At 42.2% G+C, this 21,427-nt stretch overlaps 1 protein-coding gene and 2 non-coding genes across 3 annotated transcripts; all 3 read left to right on the forward strand.

Moving 5' to 3' along the window:
- The first annotated feature begins 13,502 nt into the window (after positions 1 to 13,502).
- Positions 13,503 to 15,737, forward strand: RPL27A (ribosomal protein L27a). Its single transcript, XM_069091179.1, has 5 exons — positions 13,503 to 13,642; positions 13,927 to 13,990; positions 14,077 to 14,152; positions 15,001 to 15,175; positions 15,568 to 15,737. The coding sequence occupies exons 1-5, from the start codon at positions 13,640 to 13,642 to the stop codon at positions 15,694 to 15,696; spliced, it is 447 nt and encodes a 148-aa protein (XP_068947280.1). The 5' UTR covers positions 13,503 to 13,639; the 3' UTR covers positions 15,697 to 15,737.
- Positions 14,437 to 14,567, forward strand: LOC138163934 (small nucleolar RNA SNORA3/SNORA45 family). The gene has a single exon (XR_011168959.1). It is a non-coding gene; the product is annotated as a small nucleolar RNA SNORA3/SNORA45 family (small nucleolar RNA).
- Positions 15,298 to 15,429, forward strand: LOC138163933 (small nucleolar RNA SNORA3/SNORA45 family). Its single transcript, XR_011168958.1, has one exon. It is a non-coding gene; the product is annotated as a small nucleolar RNA SNORA3/SNORA45 family (small nucleolar RNA).
- Positions 15,738 to 21,427: the final 5,690 nt, after the last annotated feature.

Here is a 21,427-nt window from a genome sequence, read left to right on the forward strand (position 1 = left end):
GTTCAACCTCCTTGTTTTATAGAAGAGGAAACAGGTCCTGTAAGAGTAAGTTATTTGCCCAGTCACACAGCCAGCTAGAGGCAAAGAAAAGACCAGAATTTAAGTTAACTTATTCCCAACTTAGAGCTTTATTTTTCACTACAACCAAACAAAACACTGCTTATAAAAGACTGAGAAATCTGATGGAAGAGTCAAGATAGGCAAATTATACCAGCCCTATTTGCTGATAACTCAATGGCTTACTTAAAAAATTCTAAGGAATTTTAAAAAGCTTTTTAAAAAATCCTAAAATACTAATTAACAATTCATAGTGTCAGCAAAGTTGTAGACTACAAAAACAAACAAACAAACAAACAAAAATCAATAGCATTTCTACATGATAAAATCTAAAAGGGATAATAGGAAAATCTAATTTAAAACAATTACAAAATACATAAAATATCTACCAACACCTACCAACACACACAAAATATTGTATGGATTCAATTACAAATTATTCCTTAGAGAAATAAAAAACAATTCAAATAGCTGGAGAAATATCTGGTGCTGAGTGCTGGGCTGTGGAGACATAATAAAAATGATAATACTACCAAAGTTAATTTACATTTTTAATACTATACCAATCAAACTATCAAAGGGGTGCCTAATAGAATTTGATTTAAAAAAAAGAAAATTTATTTGAAAAAAACAAAAGATCTAGAATATCAAAGGGAATAATCAAAAAAGGTAAGAATAAAGGAGGAATAGCACTTCCTGTCTTCAAACTATATTATGGAGCAGCATACATCAAAACCATTTGGTATTGGTTAAAAAATATAAAAGAACATCAATGGAACAGAATAGATAAGGGAGAATCAGAAACAGTGGAACTCACTAATCCAGTGTACAATAAACCCCAGAACATAAATTACAATTCCCTATTTGGTTTAAAAAAAAAAACTTCTGGGAAAACTAGAAAGGAGTCTAGGAAATTTTTGGTTTGGGCCAACATCATATGCTATATTCCATAATAAATTCAAAAGTAGCTACATGACCTTCATAGATTATATTATAGCATAAAAAAATTAGAAGAGAAAAAGATTACACACCTATCATAGCTATGAGTTGGGGATGTATTCTTAAAAAAAGACTGTCTAGTGAATTACAAAAGATAAAATAGTTAATTTTGATTACTTTTGACAATTTGTTTAAAACTGAAAAGCTTCAGCACAAACAAATAATAAACTGAGGTTAAGGGAAGAGGGCAAATGGGGAAAAAAAAAATCTATGTATCAAATTTCTTCAAATAAAGATTTGGTATCCGAGATACATAGAAAGCTAGTGGATATAAGACCAAAAGCTTATCCACTTATCCAAAGGATAAGTGGTCAAGGAGATACATACATACATACATACATGCATGCATACATACATGCATACAGACATACAGACAGATAAGACAGAAGTCAGAGAATTTATTAAGCACTTACTATGCATCCAGCAAATGACATTCTACTAGGAGAAGACAACACCTAAAAGGAGCTGAAAAGCACAGGGTAGGAGGAATCACATGAGGGCGAGGTGAAGAAGTTCTGAGGAAGGAGTGAGCCTAGTTGGCTTGGATATAAACAAACAGTTCTCAAAAGAAGACTTGAAAACTATTAATGCTCCAAATCATTAATAAGAGAATTGCAATCAAAACACACCTGAGGGTTCATCTCACACCCAGAAAATTGGCAAAGAAGAAAAAAGACTGGCATAGCTCATGTTGGAGGGACTGTGGACAGATAGGCTCACTAAGGCCATCTTTTGAAGGAGACTTTTTGTCCTGTGCTCTCACTGATGGCTAGTCACTTCCCTCTTAGATTACCCCTTATTTAACAATGCAAATTTCTTGTAGGTACATAGATGTTTGTACCTTGTCTCAGAACGTGAGCTCCTTGAGGGCAGAAACCATGTTTTTGCCCTTTTTTGTATCCTTGGTGCTTGGCATTATGTCTCAAATATTTTAACCTTCCAATTTCTCACCTTATTCATTTCCCATGACTGACTTCTCCACCACAACTCAGCTACATACAGAGATGGTCATCGCCCTGAACTTGCCATCACCAGTAGTGTTCCACATCCACGTTCATGAATTCTGAAAGTCTTTTATCTGATCATAATCTGTTGTCATTCCATCTCTTCTTCTGTCTTGCAATTCCAAATCCTGTTCTCCATCCTTGCTATGAGTTTCAAGCCCTTTGTTCTTCAGTTCTTTTTTCCAAAATATCATTTTTCTTCCTTTACCATCTTGAATCACCAGTAAAGCAATTAAAATCTATGCTGTCCTCTCTGAAAATCCTTGCCCCTTGATCCTATTGAAGACCTTATCCTTCCAAAGTCTAGCCTGGGATTACTCCCGTCATCCACTGTCTTCAGCCCATATTACATACTGCTGAACAAAGTTGGAGAAAAGCATAAAATCATGCTGACTGATTTCACTACAAGTTTATGTTACATCATCTCAACTAGGCCCTCACTGTGGCAAGGCAATCCTTTTACAACTCCCTAATCATTTCACTATCACACTCACCACAGAGGCTTTTATAAAAATTTTTAGCCCTTCTTAAGCCTTCCATAGCCACCCTCCCATCCCAGTTCAGAGCCTTGCCTTTCACTGAAAATACTGAGGCCTTTGCAAAGAGTTTTCTCTTATCCTCTGTTCTTTATCTCACATCACCACTAGCTCCTCCTTCACACTTATTTCACATGAGGAGGTGTCTTTTTTCCTTGCCAGGGCAAGCATACACAAGTGATCTCATGTCATCCTGTCTTCTCCAGTGGACTGCTCCCCTTCTAACATCCCCACTTTCTCACTAATATTCAATCACTCCTTGTCTATTAAACTCCTTTCCTATTGTCTGCAAACACACTCAGCTCTCTCCAAACCACAAAAAAAAAAAAACCCTCATTTGATTCATCTGCAATTGTCCTGCTTGTTGCTATTATGCAGTCATGTCTGAGTTTTTGTGACCCCATTTTCTTGGCAAAGATACTGGAGTGGTTTGCCATTTCCTTCTCCACCTCATTTTGCAGATGAGGAAACTGAAGCAAACATGACTTGTCCAAGGTCACACAGCTAGGAAGTGTCTAGGGCAGGATTCAAACAAAAGAAAATGAGCCTTCCTGATTCCAAGCCCAGTGCTCTATCCACTGTGCCACCTAGCTGCCCCAATCATCCTAGTGTAGGCCCTCATTACCTAACACTGGGCCACTGCCTTTGGCTTGGTCTCCCAGCCTCCAGTGTCTCCTCATTCCAATTCATTCTCTACTCAGTTGTCAAAATGATCTTTCTAAAATGCACATTTGACCATATCACCTCTCCATTTCATAAAATCCAGTGGTTCCCTATTACAGCCAGCATCAAATATAAAATCCTCTGTTTATCTTTCAAAGTCTTTTCTGACCTGGCCCCTTCCTACCTTTCCAGTCTTCTTATACCTTATCCCCCTCCACATGCTGTACAATTCAATGATACAAGCCGTCTTCCTGTTCCTCAGACAAAACACTCCATCTCCCTATTTCGCTTTTTTATATCAAGAGGAATGACATTTGCATTGGAAATGATTAATAAGGAGTTGATATCCCAGATAAGTAAGCTGATAGTAAATGAACACCAAGACTGTCCCAATGAATCCAACTAACCTGACCCAGATGAGCTACATCACTGAGCACTGAAAGAACTGGCAGATGCTATTACTGAGCCACTTTTGGTGCTATTGATAAATCATGAAAAACAAGACAGATGCCACAAGACTAGACAAGGGCAAATGTCCTAATGTTCAAATAAAAAAGGGAAGAAAACAGAGTTCACAAGCAATAGGCCAGCGAGCTTGAGAGCTTGACTTCAATTGCGGGGGGGGGGGGGGTAGTAGGGGGTGTAGAAATCTAGAAGGGATCATTAAATACTCTTTAAGCTGGAAGATAAACATTTAGAAGGGCCAGCATGGCTTCATCAAGGATGCATGATGCGGCACTAAACTTAATTTCCTTTTTTGAAAGGACTACAAACTAAGAGATGAAGAGAATGTTGTGATGAAATTTTACCAAGATTTCAGAAAAGTTTCTGATTTCAGGCTTTTTTATGAAGAAGGAGAAATATGAACTGCACAATCACACAGTAGATGGACTAAGAACTAGATAGTTGGTTCAGTGAAAAGTAGAAGATGTCCAAGAATCTGGGTTTGGTCCTGCTCTATTTGACATTTTTATTTTTAGTGACTCGGATAAAAGCACACATGGCATGCTAATCAGATTTGCAGAGCACACGAAGGTAGGACAGATAGCTAATACTCTGAATAACACAGTTAGGATCTAAAAGGATCCTACAAAGGCAGAAAACATTAGGCTGGATCTAGTACCATAGAATTCAATAGGGGTAAATGTAAAGTCTTAGATATGTAAATAAAAATAAATTTAACAAGATAGTGAAGGCATTATTAGCAGTTCGAAAAAACATCTGGGAATTCTAGTAGACTGCTATATGGGTTATATATTAGCAGTGTGATATGGTAGCCAAAAAAGCTAATGTTATCTTCAGCTGCAATTGTCTCAACAAACATTTAATAAGCACCTACTATGAGGTCAATGAGTCAACTAGTATTTATTAAGTACCTACTATGTGATAGACTATGCTAAGCAATGGAGACACAAAGAAAAGCCAAAAAAAAAAAATCCCTACTTACCAGTATAACGGGGAGATAACATGCACACAACTGTGAACAAAGAAGCTATATACAGGATAAATTGGAGACAGAATGAAGGCACTAGCATTAAGAAGGAATGGGAGAGGCTTATTACCTAGCACTCCCAACATGATTTTTACAGGATTTTATATTCATCATCTGTTACCTGGCCTTGCTTCTATCTTCTGACATGTCACTTTTCTGCACAAAATCTTCAGTGGCTCCCTATTATTTACCAATAAAAGCTAAAAAATACTTTGTCTAGCATTGATGGTCATCCACAATCTGGTGCCACCCTATCTTTTCAAGACTTTCCTATTACTCTCTGTAATGTGCCCTACATTCTAGTCATGCTAGTCTGTGGGGAAGCACACTCAACATTCCATCCTCTGCCTGTGTGCCTTTGCATAGCCTCTCCTCCTTGTCCAGAATGTTCTCCCTCCTCACCTTTGCCATTATTTGGAACTCTTAGCTCCCTTCAAGGCTTAGGTCAAGTTCTTCTTCCTCCAGAAGTTCTTTCCTGACTCTCCAATCATGAGCACCCTCACCATAAAAATCACCTTGTATTTACTTTGTCTATGTGTTGCATTTACTTATACTTTGTATAAGCATACTTTGTGCACTTTGTATGTTTGCTTTGTATACTTTGTATAAGTATGCTTTGTATACTATACATATACTTTGAAATCTCAGTAGAATTTAACCTACACTCTATTTTACTACCAAATACTCTATTTTACTACTAAAATATCATTTGGTTTGATAAAGGTATGCCCACTTTAAGAAAATGCAAACTATAAAGATCCTAACCTAGGAAAAATATGCATTAGAGACAATTATTTCTTTTTTTTTCTGAAAAGTATTCCCTACAGGGTTCTTTTAAATAGTGAGATTCCTTAATACATTTAAATTTTTATTTCATTTTCATCCCATTTGATTCACACATGTAACTGGCATAATTCCCTTTCCTTATTTTTCATATCTTAAATGAGCTAGTGCTTTAAGAAGAGGTCTGACTGGAATATATTTTATCCTCACTAGGATAGACAAGCATGGAATTGAAGGCAACAGTTAACTGCTATCCCCTTTTCCTCTACTTCTCTCTACATATGTCTTCCACCCTTTTCTATTTTTAGCTTTGCTTCTGTCATTACTAGAATGGGGAAGCAGGGTTTTCTAACTTACTCCTCTCAGTGCACCTGTGAAAATTCAGCCCAGAATAATTCACAAACTGGGGCTGCAACAATTGCCTAGGGGAGGTTAGGTGGCATAGTGAAGCACAGACCCTGGAGTCAGGAGGTCCCGAGTTCAAATCCGACCTCAGACACTTAATACAAAAACTAGCCACTTAAGCAAGTCACTTAACCCCAATTGCGTTCCAAAAAAAAAAAAAGGAAAAAAAATTGCCTGGTCAATTGGACCAATATAAGCCCCAATTTGGAAACTTGAAAAGAAAATAAAGCCTAAATATAAACATTTTTAATTCCTTGCAAATAATCTCCTATGCTCACAAAAACATTAGTTTCAGCACAAATTATTACGTTACTCTAAGTGAGTCATACAACAGAACTGAAAATTTAATAAACAGGACTGAAAATTGAAAAGGTTGATAAAGGTTGCCAAGGATAGCGCTGGACCATGACCTAAATGTTCACCTAGTTATTCCTCATTTAGTGCTTCATTATTCTTCTACAATTTTAATTCAGTTAAATAGACATGCTACAAGTGCCTTCTCAGTGCCAGGCATTGTGTTAGGCAGAGTAGGCCAAGGATACAAAGACAGAGCCAACATTTTTTATCCTTGTTTCATTATATCCACCAAAAAAACCTGAGAAAGTTTTGTGGTTGAAAATGGACAATTTAATGCCATTCTTTTTTTTTCTTTTTTTTTAAACAATTGGGGTTAAGTAACTTGCTCAAGGTTACACGGCCAGGTGTTTCTGGGTGGGTGCTAAGTGTCTGAGCCTAGATTCAATCCCCAGGTCATCCCGACACTGGGGCCAGTGCTCTTACTCGCTGTACTACCTGGCCACCCCCTAATGCCATTCTTGTGGGGGTTTTTTCTAGATTCATTTTGGGCCCCACTTAGAATAAAGCACAACAACTCCTCTCCCCCAGCTTATTATATGGCCATAACTCTCCTCCTAAAGTCACAGACATTCCCCATTTTAAAATGAAAATACTTTAGTACTTATGTTAATAAATCTGTGATCTCATCAATATGAGTATTCCTTTCAACAATACAGAACAAAACCCCTCCATCCCTGCCTGTCCTATGAGATTCTTATTCATGTCCTCTGGTAAGTCTGTGTATGGGGGGCGCGGGTCTCATAATGTTGGTCCTCTTTACATGAGCATACCGTATATACCAGTCAAATAGTGAGACTGTCCTTTGCTAAACCCTTGCTTCCAACATACGACCACTCCATATGTTGCTGATGACATCTTTATGCCACTTTTCCTCTGCAATTCTTTATTTGAAATATGTTACAGTCTGATTATGCCCACCATGAGCCAAGCCCTTTACCTTCACTTTTAATACTTTGGATACTTAGCTCTACTGCAATATTTCCAGAACAATAGTGTGAAAATATCAGGAAGAATCTTTAAGCTCTTCCTTTTAATGTGATTAATTTCTTTATAATTATTTCTCCTATTTCTGATAGAATTTCCCCATTAATTTCTTACATTTTACTACTTATAGATCCTTTCTACCAGAAGACCCTCTCATCTCATTTCCCTGAAAGGCTTCCAAGAACAAATGTATTGTCCTGTCTTTCTGAACCTTTTTAATCCAGTAAAAAAAAAAAAAAAAACTAAACTAAAAGCTACATAAAGCAAGAAGAAAAAAACTATCAGGAGTCTCAGTCCATGAGTCAGATGATTTTTTTCATATGTTCTGAAGAAAATTCCAGATGTCTATATGTAGATAGTCTTTGAGAGCTTCTCCAAATGCTGTTTCATCAAGAATTACTGAATCAAAGACTAGATTTCTGAGTCTATCCCAAATTGTCACTGCTTAGAAGGATCACACATTCTAGCTCTGAATAAGAAGCCCACTGCTGCCCCCTTGAAAAATAAAGGTGATACAACTTTTCTAAACCATAGGAAATTGCAGAGCAAGAAAAACAAACATCAAACAGCCTTTTTACTTGAAAGAATTTGAGGTAATTCATATTTGAAGGCAGCCTACAGAAGCCAACTTAGTTTGATTTGACAAGCATTTATTAAGTGCCTACTATATGTATGGCACTTGTTGGGGGATTCAGAGAGAATGTCACATTTATCATAATTCTCTTTAAAATTCCCAAAAATAGGGGCAGCTAGGTGGCGCAGTGAATAGAGCACCAGCCCTGGAGTCAGGAAGACCTGAGCTCAAATCCGGCCTCAGACACATAACACTTACTAGCCATGTGACCATGAACAAGTCACTTAATCCCAACTGCCCTGACTTCCCCTCTCCAACAAAAAGAAAAAAAAAACATTCCCCAAAATAAGAATGAGAAATTTCAGAGTGGGATATGTAATCTTCCCTTGGATAATTTCTCTTCTAAAGTCTTGTTGAAAGATTTGAAAAAGCAGAAGTATATTTAATGAGCTATTCTCCCAACCCATACTAGCACTGGCCATAGGGTACTCAGAACAAGGCTCCTGTGTGCCCTCAAGGCTGTAGGAGCACCTCTGAGAGATAAAGAGGCTTTTTTCCTAATGCTATCAACTTGAGCCCCCATCTAATATATATTCCCCCAATATCACTTACCAGTAAGCATATTCCCTATATCATTTAACTGGTTAACATCTAGAAGCTGTTACAAAGAAATATTTACTAAAAAGATACAGTAAGAACCAAATTACAAAAATTCCCTCCTGAATGAAGCATGCCCTCCCCTCTACACCTCAGTCCCTGGAGAGAGTGGGCTCAAGCTTAAAATGATAATTACAAATATTCTTACTAGCACTGAATTCACTTCTGAGTGTGGCATAGTCAATAGATCAGTCATTACCTTAATTACAGGACATGGCTGCTGGGCCAATCCACTTCAGGCTGAGGTGGTCACACTTCAGAGATGGCTTTCATTGGTCTCAATTATCAGCAAAATCAGTTATATACTCCAGTTCCTCAACCTCTGGGGGCTCTTTCAACCTTTTGAAAACCATAAGATCATAGGCTAGTCAATTTTGTCTCCTCAATTCATTCTTCTGAGAGCAGAAAAGAAGTCCACAGAGACAGATAAAGAATAACACCATGCCTTCATGGTGACCAGGCAAGAGAGGGTCTGAGACCTCTTCCCAACCAAGCAGTCCAGCACAGTTTGTCCTTCTCTCTCAAAAGCCTCCAAGAAGAGACAATGCATGAGTTTCTCTATTGCAAATTCTAGCTCAGCAACCAACAAAAAGGTCTTTTTTTCACCTCACAGAAAGCAGACAGAAAATAATCACAGAATCAGGGGGCCATCCCTTATGTGTCATCACACATTTCCAGAAGCAGGTTCACCAAACCACACATAACAGTTGGCCAGTGCATGCCCTGAAGCCCTGCCCTCATCAGTCAATGCCCTATTACTTATGGACATCTTACTTCTAACCTAAACAAAATGCCAGTACTGCTGCTAGTTACCACTCAGCTTTCTTTCAGTTAATAGATATTCACTAAATATCACTTTACTATGGGCAGAACACTGGGGTATACAAAGAAGTATAAGACAGTACTGGTTCTAATAATTCTAGAATCTTACAGTTTAATTGGAGAGAAGAAACATATAGATGGATATGCTTAAGTCACAGACATTCCCCATTTTTAAATGGAAATACTGTAGTACTTATTTTAATGAATCTGTGATCTCATCAATATAAGTATTCCTTCCAATGATACAGATCAAAACCCCTCCATGGCTCTGCCTATCCTGTAAGATTCTTGTCCATGTTTTCTGGTAAATCTGTTCTGGGAGGATGTCTTGGTCACCATGAAGGCATGGTGCTATTCTTTATCTGTCTGTTTCTCCCATTCTTTGCTGCTCTTAAGTGAATGAATTTAGGAGGCAAATCCTGTGGTTTAACATTGACATGAAAAGTTAAACCACAGTGAAAACAAGAGCTGTCACAAGGCACATAGGTATAAAATGAAAGATAAAATAATAACCACTATAAGACCAGAAGGGAAGAGTACTATGGGTCAGAGGGGTCAGGAAAGACTTCCTGAAGAGGTAGAATAGGAGTTGGGTCTTGAAGAATGGAGATTTTGGATAAGTGGTAAGGATACAGGAGAATATTCTAGGCTGGAAGATGAAATTAATCAAAGAATACATAAATAGTGAGCATGACTTGTGATCTAACATTCTAGCACTCTGCCTTCCTCATAAGAATTACACAGAGCAATGGAAAAGAAAGTGCTTTCAAACAGATGAAATGTAAAAATGAAAGGAATCATTAGCAACACAGAGTTGACAGAGATAGTTGATAGTGTATTAATAGTAGATAGCTAGACAGACAGATAGACAGATAGATAGAAAAATAGAGTAAGGAAGACCTGGATTGGATTCAGGTCTCATCTAATAGGGTCAGTCACATAGATGGTGGGACCTTAGGCAACTCCCTTACCCTCTCAGTACCCCCAGGCAACTCTCTAAATTAGAGGGCAATTGTAGATCCACATTAATAGGGCAATTTCCTTGCTGGAAGCTCCCTACACAAATTAAAATAACAGATTGGATCCAAAAAAAAAAAAACCATGGGCAAATCAGGCCCTCAGTTTCCTCATCTGTAAAATGGGGATAATAAATATATGCACACTCCACCTCCAAGGGTTATTATAAGGAAAGCACTTTTATAAACTTCAAAATCCTAAAGAAATGTGAATTGTTGGGGGTGGATAGGTGGTACAGTGAAAAGAACACGAAGCCCTGGAGTCAGAAAGATCTGAGTTCAAATCCACCCTCAGACACTTAACACTTACTAGGCAAGTGACCTTAGGCAGGTTGCTTAACCCTAATTGTCCTCCAAAAAGAAAAAAAAAAAGAAATGTGAATTGTTGTTAATGTGTGATGAGAATATTGGCCTCTGAATCAAACCATGATGCTGGATGTCAATTTGTCACCAATTTAGCAAATGAGCAGGATGATTTCTCATAGAACATTAATGAAATTATTTGCAATAAATGTATGAAGAATGTATAAAGTCAATCTGTTTTAATGATACATTCATCAGAAAAGCATTGATGTTTGACCCTTATATTTGTTCATAATAAGCATCTCTTTGGAAGTTCCAAATGGATCCCCATTTTTTCTATAGAAAGTGACTTTTTGGTCATGAGGCAATACACACAGTGAAATGGAAAAGCCTTCACTTTATGTGGACTTAAATCAAGACTTAGCTCTGACACTAACTAGGACCTCGGGCAAATTCATCTTTTTGAACTTGTCCACAAAACAGGGATACTATCTGTAGCACCTGCCTTACAGAGTTAAGAGAAAATAATATATATGGTCCTAAATTGTCTGTTATAACTGTATGCCAGTTATTATTATCTATAAGATGAGGGTAATGTTTGCACTACCTAAGTCACAATGTTGAGGGAAGAGCTTTGGTAAACTTTAAATAACTAGGGATGTAGCATGAGTTTGTCTCCAATGACAAAATGTCAGCTCCTGGAGAGAAGGTATTTCATTTTCTTTGTCTTTGTATCCTGGTGCCTAGCATAGTTCTAGGACATAATAGAATTCAGAGACTGGACCTTTCATTGGCATAAGGAATTGCCTATTAAGGAAAACTCTTTATAGAAATGCAAACTAGCACCTTTCTTGAAGTTTTATAATCTTAGAAAGTTGCCTAGAGCAAAGAGAGCTTGGGTGATTTGCTCAGGGTCACCCAGCCAGTATGTGTCAAAAGTGGGATTGGGACCCAAACTGTCTTGTCTATCCAAGGCAAGCCTTCCATCCACTCCCACAGTAGGTAGCTAATAAATGTTTGTTGATTGACTGAGTCCAAGCCCTGTGTCTGGTGCTGACAAGCTGGGTAATATTGCAAAAAATCATTCCAACAATTTGTGCTTCAGTTTCCTCTTGTAAAATGTGAATAATATATTACCTACTGTCACAAGGTTTTTGTGAGAAAAGTGATTTGTATACCTTAACATGCTCCATAAAAGTTATTATTTATCACAGAGGCACAACTATGAAGTAATGAGACTAATAATTTAAGTACTAGTATTGTTCAAAGCAGTCACCCTAAGAAGTACACACTCTAGTGAGGATGCCATTGTTCACCTTTCTGAACTCCTCTTTGAAGAGGCTTCAGAAGTAAGTCCAGACCATCCCTCACCTCTCCCTAAATCATTCTCATTTTTATATTAAATTTTATTTTGGATCAAAAGTCATTTTATTCCATTTACTCACTTACCTTATGTACTACATATGTCCTTGAATGACTTTTTTTTTCCTCTTTCTAAAAACCAAACACATTCTTATGAGGAAGATTTGGAAACCATTGATGACCTTCCTGAAGTGGAGACAGAAATGGTGCAAATTCTGATAGATAGGTAGAGTGATGCAAAAATCATTGCATTTGGAGTCAAAGAGCTGAGGTTCAAATTCCAGTTCTGCTATTTACTATTCCGTGGCACAGTGGATGCAGCACTGGGGTCTGGAGTCAGAAAAGCCCTGTGTTTGAATCCAGCCTCAGACACTAACTAGTCGTGTGAGCCTGGACAAGTCATTTAACCTGTTTGCCTCAGTTTCCCCATATGTAAAATGAGTCCGGTTAATATGTTAACTGCATCTTCCTCCCAGGGTTGTTGTGACAACAAAACAAGATACTGATGGTAAAGTGTTTAGTACAGTGCCCAAAATATATTAATATAAAAGGCAGCTATTGTTATTACTACCTGCAAGACCATAGGCCACTTAACTTCTTCTGCACTCTAATTCACCTCGAAAATGGGAAAATTGAACTGGATGACCTCCAAAGTCCCTTCAATATTTAAATCTACGGTCTTAGGATCCTCCTAACAAGTTTACTCTCAAGGGGACAATATTAAGGTAAGCTACGGCTTAAAAATAATAATAATAAAATAGTCATTTCACCCCTCATCTCTCCACCACTTGTGCAGGATAAGGGTAATAGCTAATATAGTACTTGGTCTGCAAAGCACTTACTTTACTAGGGCCCTACACGCCTGTGATAATACTAATGCCCACTTTAGAAGTGAAGGAATTAAGGGAGAGGCGGCTTAAGAGGGTGTGTCAATATGGCTCAGGAGGGCAGGCTCGCACGTTCAGGTAAACATCATAGGGACCATAGATCTCAGGCTGGGAAGATCCTGGGGCTTTCTTTAGTTCAGTCCCCTCATTTTGCAGAAATGGAAACTGAGGCCCAGAAGGCGAAGGCGTTGGCCCAGTCACGAGGGGTCGGAGCTCAGACTCCACCTCCTGCTCCACGACTGGGCCGAGCGCCTTCGGAAGCCCCTCGGCCAGCTCCGAGACCTGAGGGGAACCTGGGGGGGGGGAGCAGCAGGGCAGGCCGGCCGGTTCAACCGGATTTTATTAAGCGCCTAGGGCGGGGCAGCAAAAACGAAGCTGAACCCGGGGCCTCCAGAGGCTGCCATTCCAGAGACCTCAGAAGCCCCTCCCGGGGCGGGGTCACCAAGGGAGACCCACAACTAGCCTCCTTCTCCCCGGCCTAGAGTGGAGGTCTCGGCTCGTCTCCTCTCTCAGCTTTGCCCCGCTCCGCCTCGGGCAACTGAGGAGACGGAAGGGAAACAACCGCACCCCTTGAGGTTCCTCACTTGGACCCGCCCCCTCCTCGGGGCGCATGCTCCTCCATCCCTTCGTCCCGCCCCCTAAGAGAGGAAGTGGCGTATAAGCTGACTTCCCTCCTCTTCGCTCTTCTCGCGACACTTGCGGCGCAGCTTCCTTTTCTCTTTTGCGGCGGCTTGCAAGATGGTAGGTGACCGTGGCGGGGTCTACGGATCCGGGGCGGCCTGGCCCGGCCAGCCCTGGGCGCCTCGCGGGTGGGATGGCAGGGAGCCCTGTCTCTGGCTCCATTACTTCTTTTCTTCTCCCACTCCTCCTTGCGGCGTCCATAGGGCAGGGGCCGGGAGTGGCCACGCGGTCCGGAGGCCATGGGGGAGGCGGCGCGGATCTGAGGCCAGGCCGCAGCCCGGGGCGCAGGGGCCCCTGCTGTCGCCGCCTCTGCGCCTTAATGTCCTGATTCTTTACCCCCGCAGCCTTCCCGACTAAGGAAGACGCGGAAGCTCCGCGGGCACGTCAGCCACGGCCACGGGCGCATCGGTGAGTGACGGCCGGCGGGGAGGGCCACGCGGGAGGGAGGCCCGAGTCCGGGCCTGCGGTCGATAACTCCGGACTCCCTCTCTCAGGCAAGCACCGAAAGCACCCTGGAGGCCGCGGCAATGCAGGAGGGCTGCACCATCACCGGATCAACTTCGACAAATAGTAAGAGTTTGCTTTTTCGCCGCCGGCTGGGTCGTCGTGCCAAAGGACCCCCTTCCTGCCGGCTAACAGATTACTAAATTCATCTTTCGACACGTTTATAGAACGCCTGCTGTATCGGGGCGAGGGGGGGAGGGAGGGGTTAGTAGCCAAAACAATTAGCTTAGATTAATATTTAGTATTTATCGTTATTGGAGAGTTTCAGGCCAAAGTGGTGGACTTTAAACAAGCCTTTGTGATATCTACAGGGAAATGTTGCCATGTTAAAGTAGATTTGTTGTAAAGAAACCGAGACTTAGAGTCACATCTAGGCATTGCCTGTTGTCATGGTGTGCTAAAGTACTCGAAAAGTAACTGCTAACTCTATTCACTGGCTGGTCATCTCGTGATCCATTCAGTCACCGGGTTAGGAATATTTATATTTATAAAACTCCCACTGTGCAGAGGTCTGGGTTAAGACGAAGAGTGCTTAGTGATTTGCCCAGGGTCTCACAGCTAGTAGGTCTGGACATGGATTTGAAATTTCATAACATCTGTCTCCAGGCTCAGTCCCTTCTGGGTGAATGATAAGTTTTCATTGAGGAAATATCATTTGCCATTGTAAACTTAGATTTAAAATAATTGTGATCTTGGGCAAGTTGCTTCTCAGCCCCAGGTCCTAATTATCCTATCTTTTAAATGAGGTTGGACTCTGGTCTTTTTAAGGACCTTCCTGGCCCAGATATTTTGCTTACTTGGAAAAGCTATCTTATTTTTTAAATGCTTCATATAAAATGAAGCTGTCCTTTCTGTAAAGACTTTGGCAATTAGGAATGGGCAGCTGACACTAAATGATGGTTTCTTTTCATCAGTCATCCAGGTTATTTTGGTAAAGTGGGTATGAGGCATTACCACTTGAAGAAAAACCAAAGCTACTGCCCAACTGTCAACCTTGATAAGCTGTGGACACTGGTCAGTGAGCAGACCAGGATTAATGCTGCCAAAAACAAGGAGGGCCTTGCCCCTATCATTGATGTTGTACGGTCGGTAAGTGAGCTGAACTCGCATGTGATCCACCTGTATTCATCTTTGGGTTTCATAACCTCATGATCATATCTGTTGCTAGCAATTTCTCCCATCTTACCCACAAGCCAGTCCTTTGTCTTGGACCTGAGACTAGAGTCACACCCTGACAATAACTGTGGTCTTGGTGTGCTAGAGTCCTCAGAGAAAATCTTCTGACCTTTATTCACTGGCCTTGGCAGCTGGTGCCACAGTCAGTCACCGGGTCAGTTACATTGGTTTCAGTTTACTTGAAAGGTTAGTGGGACAGCACTTTTAAAAAATGGATCCACTTTTGTGTGCTAGTAAGTCTTGACTGTAAATGGGCTACATAAGAAAGTGGCTCTTATTTAAGCTTTTCTCCCTCAACTTCATAGGGCTACTACAAAGTCCTAGGAAAAGGGAAACTCCCCAAGCAGCCAGTCATTGTGAAGGCGAAGTTCTTCAGCAGGCGAGCAGAGGAAAAAATCAAGGGCGTCGGTGGAGCCTGTGTCCTTGTGGCATAAACATCCAGCGTTAGTAAATAAAACACATGACTTATTAAACATCCTGGGGTTTGCCACATTATTTTGTGCTCGAATTTGAATGTATGTGGGTTGGGAGGATAATAGACTAGTCCTGTTGGTCATCACTGTGCACTGTCACTTAGAAAGGTGACTGCAAGGTTTCCAGACATGGGTACTCACGTAAGGGAGGAAATTTCTAGTTACCTTCATGTTTACATCATATGAATGTGGAATGGTTTTTGAGTAAAATACAACAGATGAGAACTTAGGATGTAATCACTAAACCATTCCCCTGAGTCTTTTTTATAGTTAATTTTGGTTCCTCAGTTTGGATCCAACATAGACTATTTACTGAACCTTGAATTGGGTTCAATCAACAGCCATTTATTAAGTGCTTTATGTGCCTAAATACCAGAGCTAGGAAGATCACAACATCTATATACTTATATTCTATGAACCAATTAACAGTTACAGTGTTATTCTCTCCCTTTCCATAAGAATATCAGAGTTTGTTGTGTCTTCCCATGCACATGTTATCCACAGTAAGTGATTAATAGTTACTCAAACCTGAAGTGGGTAGTGGAATAAATGATTCTTACTAGTAGGAATGTAGTAAGCCCTTCCTATGTGACAGGCACTGGAGGCATGAGCAGAAATATATGGAAAACATAACAGCAACATGAAGAATGAGCTAGAGTCAGGAGAGACTGGCAAGGGGGCAACAGTCTAGGTTCAAAGTGATGGAGGATCTGAAATAAGGTGATGGGTATTGACTAGGGGTGCTGAAGGGTTGGAATGGCTGGAGAAGTTGGGGATATAATGGCTACTGATTGGGTGGTCCAGTGTAGCAAAACATAACACAAGGTTGCAAATTACGTAGTTTTGGGACAGAAAGAATTCTGTTTTGGACTTAATGAGTTTGTGATGCCTATGAGGCATCTAGTTTTAAAAGTTGATAAGGCAGCTTGAAAGTGGGAATTGGAATGCAGGAGAGGCTAGGATATGTAAACCTGGGAGTGAGCCAGTTAGTGTGAAGCAGAAGCTGAACTTGGATCTCCAGATTTTCTGTACCACCTAGCTGCCACACAGATGCATCCAAGGAGTCAGCAATAATCAGTTAGCAGACAATGTGGTGAGAAGTGAGAAAAGACCATTAGATTTGGCAGTTAGATTTCTGGGCCTGTGTCCTAATAACTTGGGGGAGAGAAAATTTCAGTTTAATAATGAGGTCATAAACTAGATTGAGGAAGTTTGTAAGGCAAGTGGAGGCAACAGTTCCTGTCAGTTTCTAAGTTATCAGCTGAGATAGGCAGAAGAGAGTGCTATGGAGAAGCTTAAGAAAACTTACTCTGTCTAGAAAAACTTGAAAGATCTGTCCCAGCTCCCCATAACTGAAGCTTTCCGCTCCACTAATAGTACACACATACAAAGCCATCAGATAAAAGGATTTCATAATTAGTCAACAAGCATTTATCAGGTGCCAGGTTCTGTGCTCAATGATAGGGACATAAAACAACCATCGCCCCCTCAAGATGCTCTTACTCTAATAGGAAGAACCTGCATCACACACAAAATATATACAGGATAGGTTGAAGGTCAGGCAGCAGCTGGGAGGACTAGGAAAATTGTCAAGGCACTATTAGCATCTTTATTTCCCCTGGCACCTGATTATCTCTAGGAAAGGATAGGGGTCTGGAAAAGGCCATTGAATGTAGCAAGTGAAGGTCATTGATGACAACTAAGGAAATAATTTCAGTAACCCTGGAAGCCATATTGCAGGGGATTACTTGAGTGAAAATGTGGAGGCACTGGGTGAAGCCATCTTCCATACATTTGGCAGTAAAGTGCCTAAGTGGTAAAGCTAACATGTTTCCAAATACCTTGTCCCAGTGTACATACTACTATACCACTCTTTCTCCAGAGAAACAGGGGAGCCAAGTCCTTCCTATTCTTGAGCCAACTATGCCTTCCCTCAGTAGGCAAATAGTGTCTGAATAAATCCCACCACTTGGGAGTAGAAAAGCCTGGACAAGAACATAATGTAATGGATTAACAGCAAACCCTGCCCAATACTGTAAAACTACTCAGAGTTGGTCAGGGATAGTGGGTCGGTTAAAAATACAAGACCAGCAGTATCATAAGTATAAGGAGAAGGAATGGAGCTTCACTGGTGAGAACCTACACCAGTATGTTGTATATAGCAATTCTCAAACTAAGCATTCAAAGTAGAGTCAGGATAGTGGACATAACTCGACTTAACAGTAAGCCCCAGATACTTAGGTGACCTCATTTGGGGTTTTCATTGGCAAAGACTGGAGTGGTTTGCCATTTCCTTCTCCAGATTATTTTATTACAGATGAAAAAACAGGCAAACAGGGTTAAGTGATTTCCCTGGGGTCACCCAGCTAGCCTAGGTGTCTGAGGTTGGATTTGAACTCTTCCTGACCAGACGCAGCTTGGATTTCACCCTACCACCTACCTTCCCCACAACCACCAAAAACCATACTTAGCTTAGAAGAGGTCGCCCTACAGAAAGGAATAGAACTGAAACAATAGACATTCATGGGGAAAAAAGGCCATGCTAGAGTGATAACTAAGGCCTTCATAACAATAGCAGAATGACAGGGAGGAAAAAAAGGAATAGAAGAGGTTAAGATAGGAGCCTAGGTACGAATTTTGAGCGTTAAAATGGATGTTCCGATTAAAGAACACAAGCTAATGAAGATAATTTGCAACCTCAAGAATCAGAACCTTGTCTGTAAGGCTCCTCAAATAATACATATGAACTTTAGCTCAAGACGGTTTCTAAAGCTGGTTGGAAAAAAGGGCCCTGTATTTTGTATTTCCATGAATCCGCTTCTAAATTCGTTGGACTTTCCCTTCCTTTGGGCCGAGGGTACGGGCCGACGGAGCCCTTTCTCTGCAGACCCAGGAGCCGCGCTGGACAGCTAAGCAGTCCACATCGGTCTGCAGACAGGTGCCTGGCCGAAGCGGTGGGGGGTGACCAGCCAGGGCACCATCACACCAGCGCTGCAAGCTCAAGTGCGGCTAGGAGTTCAGTGGCCGCATCACAGGTGTCTTAGCGCAAAAGCGCTTAGCAGGCATCGGCGAACTTTTGTTTTGAATGTTTTGATAGCGACTCCAGCAGATAGGTTTGCCGTGCCCACGTGCCTTTAAGAACTCGATTCTGCACGGGGCGTGCACCTCGGGGGAGGAGCTACGTACGATGCCCTCCTTACCAGTGGGGAAATCATGCGCCCCACGGGATCGCGGAAGGAGCTGGGCACACGTCATGCTCCCTCCACCGTAAAACGACACTGAAGCGCTGAAGGGGAGCAGCGAGATGCTTTCGGCCCCACCCCACCTCCCCCGAGGGATGAACGCCGGGGTTCAGCTCGCGATCCAGGGGCCTGCTCGACTCCACCCCGCGTAGAGGGAATTCGTTCACGCAGTTATCGCGAGAAGAGCAGAGCTACTTCCGCTAGGAAGCTTTCACCCTGGCCCCTCCCAGAGCAAATATGGACGGCCTCCTCCCGGAGCGGAAACGGAAGTGGGGTTGCGTGAGGCTCTCTCCTTTTTCCAAACTGGCCCGCCCTTCCCTCCACTGGAGTGTAGGCGGGGTGTATCCTATGAGAGGAGCCGACCTGCTCCCACGGCTGCAGCTATCCAGTTCCGGGAGGAGCGGACGCAGGCACCTCCTCCCCCTCTGAGCCTTTTCTGTAGGGCGTGACCCGGAGGCTGAACCACGGCATTGGTCCCCGACTGATCCCGCCCGAGACGTCATCTCAGCCCCGCCCCCCGGCGATCTGGAGAGATGAGGAGGCGGGGCTTAATGAGAGCGGGAACACCTGGGTTCGAGCCCTACCCCTGTGGCAGCTGGGTGGTGCTGGGCAAGTCCCTTAGAAGGTGACCTCGGTCAGGACATTTACCCTCCGTTTGCCTCAGTTTCCTCATCCGTAAAATGGGGAGAACAGCAGCCCCAACCCCCAAGGCCTGTCGGGAGGAGAAAGTGAGACGTTCGTAAAGCTCTCTGCAAACCTCAAACACAAAGGCTGGTCTATTTCATCCTCGTTGCGTCACTCCCCAGTGCCCCCACCCCCCCCATGCTGAAATGCACGTGCCCACTGTGTTCCCGGCCCGAAGACCTGCGAGCCCCCGCCCTCCAGGCGCTTACACTCTAATAGAGGGCCGGGTGCCCACCCTGGAATCCCCCAACAGCCGAAGTCTCGGCCTCTGCCAGCCTTCCCAGTGCCCCTTAATGCCGGGACCTTCCGGCCGTGCCCATCCCAGCACCAGAGCACGCGGCGCCTAATAAGTGCTTATGGGCTTGGATTACGGAATCATCCCCAGGTTACTCTTCATGTCTTGTTGGTGCCACTGTTTGCTCGTCCTCCCTCTCTTGGGACTGGGAGCTCCTTGAGGGCAGGGCTGGGGGGGTTGTCTTTGTATCTTTGAGGCACAACACTGGTACACAGTAGGCCCTTAATAAATGCTCCTTGACAACTTGGCAACAGCTGCGCTCTTTTATAAAAGATCCTGAGGCCGGAGAGATGCCCTGCTCCCATCCTAGCTCAAGAAACAGCGGCTGATATTCGTAAAGCACCTTGTAACCCTCGAGGTGCCTTTCTCACAGTGCACATAAAAGTTGTATTGACACTATACTGTGGTCTATTAAGTGGGCAATACTATTATGTCTAAAAAAAATGTGTACCTTAATTTAAAAAATGTTGCTAAAATATATGCTCACCGTCCCCTGAGCCTTTAGCGAGTTGCAGTCTGCTGGTGGAGGGTCTGGCCCCATGCTGACGCTGCTGACTGGTCAGGGTGGTGGTTGCTGAAGTCTGGGCTGGCTGCCGCAATTTCTTAAGATAAGACCACAATGACAATTGCCTCCTAGACTCTTCCTTTCACTCGAACACTTAAGGCCACAATAAGGTTCTTAAGTGGCCTAATTTCTGTGTTGTGTGTCAGGGAATAGGGAGGCCAGAGGAGAGGGAGAGAGACAGAAGGCCAGTCTGAAGCAGTCGGAAGACTCAGCATTTATCAATGAAGTTGGCCACCTTTTTTTTTTTTTTTTTGCCTTTCTGGAGGGCAGTTGGGGTTAAGTAACTTGCCCAAGGTTATACGGCTAGTTTGTGTGTGTGTGTGTGTGTATGTGTGTGTGTGTGTGTGTGTGTGTGTGTTAAGTGTCTGAGGCCAGAACTGAACTCGGGTCCTCCAGACTCCATGCCAGTCTAAAACAATTACAATAGTAACATCAAAGATCACTGATCACCATAACAAATATAATAATGAAAAAGTATGAAATATTGTGAGAATTAACAAAATGTGTCACAGAGACATGATATGAGCACATGCTGTTGGAAGAATGGCCACGATAGACTTGCTTGAGTCAGGATTGTCACAAACCTTCAATGTGTAAAAAAAATGCAATTATCTGTGAAGCGCAATAAAAGGAGGTGTGCCTGTATTCAAGGAATCAAGAAGTGGAGGCGGCCGTAGAATAGTTATAGTCCAACTTCTTTATTTTAAGATGAAAGAAAAGTGTGACCCAAAGAGAAAGGGCCTGGCTTTGACTCCACCAACAGTACTCTCATATGCCCAGCCTCTACCCACTCCTTTCAGCTTCCTTTTGTGTATTCTTTGATTAGATTGTAAGCTCTGTGAGGGCAGGAGCTGTCTTTTTATTATTTGCATCCCCAGTGTTTAGCACTATGTCTGGTAAACAGTG

The sequence above is a fragment of the Petaurus breviceps genome, unplaced genomic scaffold, assembly GCF_028583685.1.
Source record: "Petaurus breviceps papuanus isolate PSGF00001 unplaced genomic scaffold, PetGlider_PUasm1.0 188, whole genome shotgun sequence".
In the NCBI taxonomy this organism is placed as follows: domain Eukaryota; kingdom Metazoa; phylum Chordata; class Mammalia; order Diprotodontia; family Petauridae; genus Petaurus; species Petaurus breviceps.